General features: G+C 37.5%; 1 protein-coding gene across 2 annotated transcripts in view; it reads left to right on the forward strand.

The window, feature by feature from the left end:
* Positions 1 to 9,410, forward strand: part of WDFY4 (WDFY family member 4) — a 371,719-nt gene extending 362,309 nt beyond the window's left edge. For both annotated transcript variants that reach the window (XM_056800705.1, XM_007478602.3), the window contains exons 61-62: positions 7,031 to 7,142; positions 8,272 to 9,410. In XM_056800705.1, the coding sequence (XP_056656683.1) occupies positions 7,031 to 7,142; positions 8,272 to 8,338 (179 nt within the window). In that variant the 3' untranslated portion in view covers positions 8,339 to 9,410. The remainder of the gene's footprint in view (positions 1 to 7,030; positions 7,143 to 8,271) is intronic.
* The last annotated feature ends 816 nt before the right edge of the window (positions 9,411 to 10,226 follow it).

The following is a 10,226-nucleotide window of genomic DNA, read 5'->3' on the forward strand; positions in this document are numbered from 1 at the left end:
TGCAAATTGAATCCTTTATCACAGTGGAAAGAGACGTTCTGGGTAGTTGGAGTTTTCAGACCGGAGTCATGCCCTTTTGACTACTGGGATGTTTAAAGTTTTATCCAGTTGTCACAATTTTTTTTTCTTAAAATTGTGCTCCATGTATTCTTTCTTCATTATAGAAAGTATAAGAGGTATAGGCTAGCCTTTTTCTTGATTATATGGAGTCATTGTGAATAGCACTTACTGCTTTGCTGCAGTGAAAAGATTTGGTCTTGACCTCGGATCTCATGAGCACTGAGGAAATTCTTTACAAATATATATTAACAACGACTCTGTAACATAATTTCACAGCAGGGTAAACCTTTTTTTAATGTCTTGGACCCTTTGGCAGTCTATAGAGTCTATGACTCCCTTCTCAGAATCACATTTTCAAATGCATAAAATTAAATACATAAGATTATAAAGAAAAACAATTATATTGAACTACTATCATCAATGGATAGACAGACAGACAGATAGACAGACAGACAAACAGACAGACAGACAGACAGACAGACAGATAGATAGATAGATAGATAGATAGATAGACATAGACACATAAATATATATAGATATGCAGATGGATAAACAGACAAACATAGATAGGTATAGATAGATACATAGATGGATGGATGGATAGATAGATAGATGGACAGATAGATAGACAGAAAGATAGATGAGTGGATAGATAGATAGATAGATAGAATAGATACACAGGTGGTAGAAGATAGGTAGATACATACATACATACATAGATGGTAGATACATAGATAGACATAGACACATAAATATATATAGATATGCAGATGGATAAACAGACAAACATAGATAGGTATAGATAGATACATAGATGGATAGATGGATAGATAGATAGATAGATGGACAGATAGATAAACAGAAAGATAGATGAGTGGATAGATAGATAGATAGATAGATAGATAGAATAGATACACAGGTGGTAGAAGATAGGTAGATACATACATACATACATAGATGGTAGATACATAGATAGACATAGACACATAAATATATATAGATATGCAGATGGGTAAACAAACATAGATAGGTATAGATAGATACATAGATGGATGGATGGATAGATAGATAGATGGACAGATAGATAGACAGAAAGATAGATGAGTGGATAGATAGATAGATAGATAGATAGATAGATAGATAGATATAGAATTGGTATGGGTGTAGATAAAAGATATAGATACATGTTTAAATTTTAAATTTACAAATCCCAGCATAACATTTATTAATTAGAAAGTTACTTAGGGATATTAAACAGTAAAATATTTTTCTCAAAGTCATATAGTATATGTTTTGGAGGACATTTGAACCCAAGACTTCTCAACCCCAAGGCTAGCTGTCTACCCTTTATCCATCTCATTTCTCATACAGTTGTTGAATTGTTTTGTAATACAGTGATTCTTTCAAAAGCTGCAGGGATTTTTAAAGCTTTTTGATCATGGCCCAATTTTCCTCATATTTTTTCTTTTTCTTTGATGGTGATTATATTTTCTCTCCATATCAACTATCTCTTTCACACTGTCAGCTGTCTCTTCTATCTCTGTCACCCATCTCTTCTCAGGATATCAGCTTCCAGTAGGATTTCCTCTCCCTGCCAACAGCTTCTAATCTGTCAAGATCCAGTCACCAAATAAAAAAAAATAACCAAGCTAGTTAAATAAATGATCTTCATTTTACCTATCATTTAAAATAAGTCAGGATTATACTTTTTCAGTGGGTTTTCTGACAAATAATGACTTCCGACATATACTGGTTCTGGGACTCAGAGCAGGTCATCTTTCATCTCCCAATGCCCTGGGACAGAGGTATCAAACACAAGGCCAAAGAGGGCCCACAAGGCTCCCAAGTATAACCTGAGACAGATTAAAATGTAGTTCCTATCCAAATTTTTAATGAGTTGATGCACTAGTAAAAAGAGAAACACATAAACAGGTGTAGTTCTCTGCATCAAATATACAGCCTGCAGAGATTGTTATGGATTGTGTATTAGTCCCCATTTCAGTTTGACATCACTGTTCAATGGGTGAAGGAAGCAATCAGCAGAACTGTTATTCTGTCCCTAATTCTGAAGTTGGTCATTAGGGAATAAAGAAGAACATAGGAAGAGTTAGAATTTGTGTAAGGGGAAAAGAAAGGCAAGCATAAACTAGCAAGTTCCCTAAGCTTGGGAAAACAATTTACCTGAAAGGAGCTGCAAATTTAATAAGAGTCAATTCCAGGATATGGCAGCTAAAAAGGCTAATGTCATCTTTTATTTTTATGTTATCTCCATAGTGGACAGGTAGGTGGTTTAGTGGAATGAAAGCTAGATCTAGAGATAAGAGGTTTCCTAGCTGCGTCCCCTGGCCAAGTCACCCCATTGCCTAGCCTTTACCACTCTATTGCCTTGGAACCAAGATACAGTATTGATTCTAAGATTGAAGGTGAGGGTTTTGTTGTTGTTGTTGTTTTAAAGAGGTGCCCTGTCTAGGCCAAGAGAGAGACTAGTCCCACTATAATTTGCCCTTATCAGGACACATCTTTAAAAAATGAGTCCACTTCCACAGTTTGGAAAGTACATTGATAAGCTGGGAATTAACCAAAGGATGGCAGCCAAGCAAGTGAAAGGGTTTGAGATCATGCTACATATGATCAACTTCAACTGGAGGTGGAGTTGTTTAGTCTTAAGTATAGATGACTTCAAAGGGACTTGATGGTGGCCTTCAAATATTTCAACCACTAACTCTTAAAAATTGCTATTATCACCTGAGCAGCTAGAAGAATTACACTTAGAGGGAACAGGGACAAACTATATAGGATGAAATGCCAAGTCATAAATATGCATATAGATATATGTATGCATAAATACATATATATGTGTGTATGTATATATATATGTATATATAGATATAGATATATACCTACACAACTAGAGCTAAAAAAAGAGGTTAATACTAAAAGAAATGGGAAAAGAAACAAAAGGGGGTAGATTTATATGTCACAAAGAAGCTCACTGGAAGGGTAAAGAGGTTGGAGATAGGAAATACTCAACTCTTAGGTACACTGAAATTGACTCAAAGATGAAAGAACAATCCAATCCATTGGGGCAGAAAATTGATTTGTGCCCGTTAGGGAAGTAGAAGGGTAACAAATGGACTGGTGGGGAGGGAAGCAGTACAAGGGAGGAAGAGGGTGGAGGGGTAGTTTAAAAAGGCTGTAAAGAAAATAAGGTGAGAATAAGAAGGGAGGGGGGTAGAAAGGGAAGTAAAATAAGGGTGGGAATTAGGGGGACTGATTAAAAACAAATATTTCAAACACTGCCATATAGATGAGAAATTATATACAAGTTGTTTTTGTTTTAGAGGACAAAATTTGGAGTAGCAGGATCAAGTTGAAAATAAGCAAATTTAATCTTGATTTAAGAGGTTCCCTAACAATTAGCACAAAGTAGAATGGACTATCCCATGGAGAAGGGAATTCTGCTTTGTAAGAGGTCTTCAAGAAAAGCTTTGAGGGCCACTTGTTGGATATATTATAGAGAAGATTCTTGTTCAAGTAAGGGTTGTTCAGTTATGTTTTGGATCCCTTCCAATTCTAAGGTTCTGTCAATTAATGATCAGGCCAGAAGATGCTTCCCTAATGTCATTCTGTATTCTTCCAGTTGTGTGCATTCATGCAGTTCATCCCCATGCCTAGAATCTTTAATATATATAGCACAGAGAATCAAGGTATCACTTATATGCTGCCATCATCATTTATCTATTTACTTGGTCTCTTCAGAATGAGGTGTGGAATTCTATAGAAATCACTTTTGTTTATCAGCTTATTGCATGCTCAATGGTATCAACCCATGCTATTTTAAATGTTTTTATTTTTATTTTTATTTTATTTATTTTTTATTATTTCACCTTCTAACTAAATAAGGTCATAAATTCATAGGAACCAACTTTGGCAGGGACGTTTGGGATTATCTAATCTAACTGATGTGAGAGAAACACAACGAAGTTTGTATCAGGGTCTCGCCCCAAGAATGGGAGACTAAAACTCCATTCAGTCCAGAAGTAAGAAAAGAATTTTATTTGAAGAAGTGGTGGTTTATGGTGGTATAATATTTGGTGGAATAGTCTAGGGGCTAATCAGGTAGCTTTAGGACTGATGGATAAGCCCAGGGCTCAGAGAGTAGCCTCTTTGGAGCTGAAACTATGGAGCAGCAGCTCTGCTATAGGGTGGCAGCTTCCATTGTAGAGTGGCAGCTTCCACACACTGTGGATCAGGGTTGACATATTTATTGGGGTCTGGTAGCTTAGCATCTCCCTTTCCAAATTCAGGCTTTGGGGGTTGTTGTCATAGGGAATAAGGAGCATGCACAAGATTGGGAGATTCTTCTCAAGTGCCACAGTCCCCAGTGAGCAGGATCCATGTTGCTCCATTGTACACCTGGTCATCATTTTGATTTGTCAACACAGGCAAGGTCTTGCTGCCCATCTAGAGGGAGATCATAGGAGGGGATGTAGTACAGTGACAACCACTATAGATAATTATTTCTAAGAACAGAAAGCTGATGCCTAATAAAGAGTAATATAGAGCCACTACACAGAGTAGGCATTTGAACAATCTACAATTTATGCTCGACTGATGCTGAAACTACAGGTTTTGCAGTTGATGTTTAACTAATGCTAACTAGTGAGAAATGCGAAATTTCAGAGTATGAAGGTCTCATTCTTTTTGCTGCCCACTATCAGCCCACATCATAACCATTTCATTTTTACAGATGAGGAAACCCAGAGGTGAAGTGACTTGAACAAGTTAATCTCTTTAAAGGAAGAGACTAAGAAAAAGAAACAACACCTTATTTATCTCCCTAAACTCTTTCTCCATTCCCATCTCACCCCAGGGTTGGTAAGAGGGGAACTAGAAAAACTTAGTGGCTTCTATTTTGCACAGTTATGTCCAAATGAGGTTATACTCTTATAGACAGCAGTGTGGGCTTGTGGCATCATCTTAGGGCTGGGAATTGGTTTATATAGGTTAAAATAGATTATTTCTCCATAAACCGTTTCTAGTTCATATCAGTTTCCTCATCTGTCAAATGGAGACAATAACAATAGACAATAATATTACTTATCTCATAGAGTTATTGTGAAGATAAAATTATATCTGTATGGAAACATAAAAATGCATGTAAGATAATATGAATTAACTAATTAATTAATCAATCAACTGCTGAAAAAAAATATCATTATCTTTTCAGGCCTTCATGAGCTACCATAGCCTGACCACTTAGGGTGCCCTTCAGATGGACTTATCAATCTGATTCCATTCCAGCAGGGGGCCTCCCGTACACACATTTTCTCCCCCATTGAATACTATGAGGTCACAGGTGCTCAAAGGACACTCCTGTTAAAGGATGGAAAGGAAGGCACTAACAGGCTAACAAAATTTAAGGTAGTCAACAGTTTAGAAGTAACAAAACCAAGAATAGAACGCTCAAACCTACCCAGTTGCAGGTCTTGAAAGCCTGATTTAAATGAAAGATCTTGGTACTTTCTCCCTCAATATATGTATATATAATAACAATAACTTCACTAATAATAATAATAATAAGCAATAATAATTGTTTCTAGCATTTATATTGCAAAGTGTTATACATATATTATTTCATTTAATCATTTGACATTTATTAGTTCAATCTCAAAAACACAATAAGTGAATAATTATACATGTAGCCATTCCAAATGTGTGTCTTTTAGGGGATTATTTACCTGTATAGTTGGGCTATATATTCTGTAGATTTTACTGAAATTATTCTATAAGTATTTAAAATACCATCCTTGCTTCATGCATGCTCTATGGGGCTACAAAATGAGAATTCAACTACTATTATGTAGAATAATGCATTTAATTCATATGTAATTCAGGGCAAGGACCCAGGGCATTAAGCACATTTCTTTCAGATTCCCCCCCCCCTTTTTTTTCCTTTCCCCATCCTCCTAGTAGCACCATGCTCACAATAGATCATCAGTTGGATGGGGGATAGAGATTGGATGTGCGATTATATTGGTATAGGGAACTCCCGTGTGAGAAAATTCACTCCATCAGTGCATGTCAGCACCTTCTCTGAAATCGAGTCTTGGAGAATGGCCAGTGCTGAGATATTAACTCTTCAGGGTCACAGAGCCAATACGTGGGAGGCAGGACCCAAGTCTTTCTGACCTGGAGACCAGATGGAATGTCTATTTGTTCCCAAATGCACAGCTCTCAGCAGGCCCCTTATCTGTCATCTACTTAAATGCATTTCCCCAAACTGGATGTCCCATTCACAGGCTGCCTTGCACGCCTGCAGATTGTCACTTAAGTGTGATCACATCCCCAACTCTACAGCCGTGGTCTAATCAGAGCAAGAGTTAAAGTGACCAAGATGGCTTCTGCATGCTTTTATGCAGCAGAATTTACCCACATCTCACTCTCCATATTTAAGAAAATAAAATTAATCCCCAAATGTAGTCATTAAAAGGATTGAAGTAACAATTATTGAGTTACATTTTTAAAAAATGTTTTCTGCATTTAATTATTGGTTCTGTTATGAGAGGATTTAGATAAGTTGATAATGCTGGCTTTATGTAATTTATTTTTACTAGGCAATTATGGGCTGCATTATATCCTGGCAGCAAGGTATTGTGGGGCATCTTATTAAGCATAGAGCCAGTAAACACTGATGAACAATTTTGCTGAACTAGGCATGCAATTTAGAAAGCAATAATACACAAATCCAATTTAGGACACAATTGATACAGCAGCACGTCAGCACATGTAACTATCATAGCCCACAAATTAAATTGGGATAGCCCTTTTTGCAACAGCACAGGCCAAGATTAAATATACTTTCCCCCCCCTCAATTTAACAACTTGCTGACCACAAACACAAATACAGATGTGTGTGCATGGGGATACACAGTTGTTTCTAAATATCTGTTTTTAAACCACCCTACAGGTAACAAGTGGGAAAAGAACCTGGCTTTGTGTCGAGAGTTGGACATCAACATTGCTTTGACAGGGAAATCAAGTAAAAACAATCCAGCCATCACAGCATTGGCCCTGTCCAGGTAACTTGGGGCTCATTTCTGTGGACTTCCAGCAGAGGGAGACTTTGCTAGCTTTGGGATGCAACTTACATCTTCTGATGACTGTCTGTCATCCAAACTCCCCCAACACCCCCACCTCTTGGGATCATAGCTTTAAAGATAGAAGATGTCTCTGGTCCAAATCCCTCCCTTTTACAGAAGAGAAAACTGAGTCACTTGGCTAAGTCACATGGATGGTAAGAATCACAAGGGGGAAGGATTGGGACCCAGATGCTCTAAGAGCTTTCTTAATTATTTTACTCCACTTCCTGTGGTCTTCATCATCTCAGGTTTCTTCCTAAGCATGGTTAGGCTTTTTTTATTTCAAAGGAGCTAGTTTATTTGTTTTTTTTTAATTTATATGTATATATTTACATAGATCTACATATGCATATACATATATATTCACACATATGAGTGTATATTTTATTGATGCCTTTTTTATATCACTGTCAATTCCCAATCTCTCTCTCTCTCTCTCTTTCTCTCTCTCTCTCTTTCTCTCTCTCTCTCTCTCTCTCTCTCTCTCTCTCTCTCACACACACACAAACACACACACACACACACAAACACACACACACACACACACACAAACACACACACACACACACAGAAACTTCTCTTATAAAAAATAAACCAAACAAATTAATACACTAACCATTTGGACAGGGTATTCTTCATTGTGCACCTGTAGTACACCACCTCTCTGCCTAGGGTGAGAAAATATGTTTCACATTTAATCCTCTGAAATTTCTTCCTAGATTAGAATCCAGAGGCATAACCCTCAGGGCAGAGCCCCTATCCTTCTCTGGGGAGAACTTCTATTTACTTATCCTACTCCCTAGTGGATACAAATAATTTTGAAATGCATATCTTTGAATTTTCTCTCATAGTTCTTTTAGATTTAGGGGATAGGCAGATTGAGGGGAGATAAGAAAAGGGGCACTAGAAGCCCTATGGAAAGGATGGGAATCACTGGTTTCTAGGACCTTTTGATTTGTGTTAGAAATGTGAGGTTAACTGTGTTCTTTTTACTTGCTTATATCAGCAAAGAAAGATCCTCAGAGACCTAACTCCTTACAACTCTATAATCTTTTCTTTTCTTTCCAAGAAATCAATCCAAACTCTTTGTTGGTGATGAGCGAGGGCGAATATTCTGCTGGTCCAGAGATGGATAGGAAAACATGGCAAGCCTGTGGAACTATTGGATGAAAAAATTAAAAGCAATGAAGCCCCATGGGGAGGTTACACACATTATTTCAAGAAACTAACATAAAACCAGTGGAAGCCCAAGGTGTGTGTAATACGTGAGGTCTGAGAGCTAGGTGATCATCAAGTTCTCTTTAATACTTGAAAACTCCACTGTGAATATGAAAATGGCATGAAAATTACTGTCTTTTCCAATGTAATACCAAACTATCTATAATGTTTTTATTGCAATGACATGTATCCTTTATGGAGGTGTAAATGAAAGTTGAGTGTGTAAATGTGGAATCAATTTTGTGGGTTATAGAACAAAAACTATGGTTTACTGGAAGCCAGAATATACATCTGGATTGCACATAAGTTATGTCACCTCTGTAAAAGGGCTTTTCATAGTGAATAAAATTATATTCTTCCTGAAAACTAATGGGAAAATATCAAATTGTTTTTATTTTGTTAAATATTTTCCCCCAAAATGTTGCAATTGCATAAAGGTCATCTGAGTCAGTTTGCAGTATCTTATGATTTTTAATCCAAGTGGACCTGCTTCGAGTTTAATATAGGAACCAGAAACTCCTGAGGAATAACTTTAGCTTTCCTTTGGTCATCTTGGCCAACACTGTTATATTTTCCCCACCCCTCCACCATGTTCCCAGACTTGCCTTCTGGAACAAAAACCTGTGGCAAATTCAGCTGTGCCTATGAGCCACATGAATGGAACAATGAACAATGACTGACTGATTGAATGAATGAATGAATGAATGAATGGATGGATGGATGAAAAGCACATTTATTAAAAGCTTATAATGTATAAAATATTGTGTTAAGTATTAGAGATACAAATAAAAAAAGTCATACTCATGGAGATTCTATTTTATTGGGGGAAATAAAATATATGGGAGATTTCAACTGCCATGCAGATGGTCTTTAGGATACAGTGGTAAAGCAGCTATTCTCTAATGTCTTTACTCCTATATAAACCTTTAAGTTTCTAATACTGAACAATATCGTAGCTCCAAGAACTTTGGTGACGAGCACTTTCTTTTCAGGTTTTTTCAATAAATGTGACTATAATATCTACAGGATCCATTGTCAAGCTGCATCTCCAAAGGGGTGCCTTCCCAGGGTGATGGCTGCTAACACTATACTGGAAGCATTACTCTTCCAAAGGTGCTTGGGTTCAGTGTTTGGGGTGGTCCTTATTCAAGGTCTAAGGGGAAATATCAAGGTGGTGGTTGTGGTTTCACCTACTGGCACATGCCATCTCCCATCTTTCTCTCAGACTGCCATGTTGTTTCTTGAAGGCCAATGATTGACAGTGGATGAGGACAGCTGACCCCTTCTCCTTGGGGCCTGATGGAAGCAAGTTTGGTGGCCTGGGGGACAGTGCTATACCCAAAGCTCTTTGACTGCCCTCATTAGCTTGGGAGGAGAGATGGTGGTCAAGGTGTTGATATCAATGCCTAATAATTAGTGCTGCCTCCTTTCCCTCCACCAGAGTTCCAACTGCTTCAGCTAGCCTGACTCATAAGCTATACAAGACAGAATCTGATTTTATAGGTCTCGATATTGCTTGCTCGGTGTTGATGGACATTGTATAATGGGTAAAAGTAACTAAGTCATAAATTTTACATCTGTGCTCACCACTACTTCTATCTCTCTCTCTGCCCTACTATGTATATACACAGCCACTGCAATTTCTTCTTCTCTTAGCATTTCCTTAAAGAAGAAGGCACTAGCAGCCAGTAGAAGAGAGTAGAAAAAATTGAGGATTGGGGGAGACACAAGGAAAGGTGAGAAAGAGTTGAGTTGAAGTAAGCTAGGAATTCTAATAGTCTGAGGTTGGGAGGATAAGAGTTCCTA

This window comes from Monodelphis domestica, chromosome 1 (assembly GCF_027887165.1).
Source record: "Monodelphis domestica isolate mMonDom1 chromosome 1, mMonDom1.pri, whole genome shotgun sequence".
Taxonomy (NCBI): Eukaryota; Metazoa; Chordata; class Mammalia; order Didelphimorphia; family Didelphidae; genus Monodelphis; species Monodelphis domestica.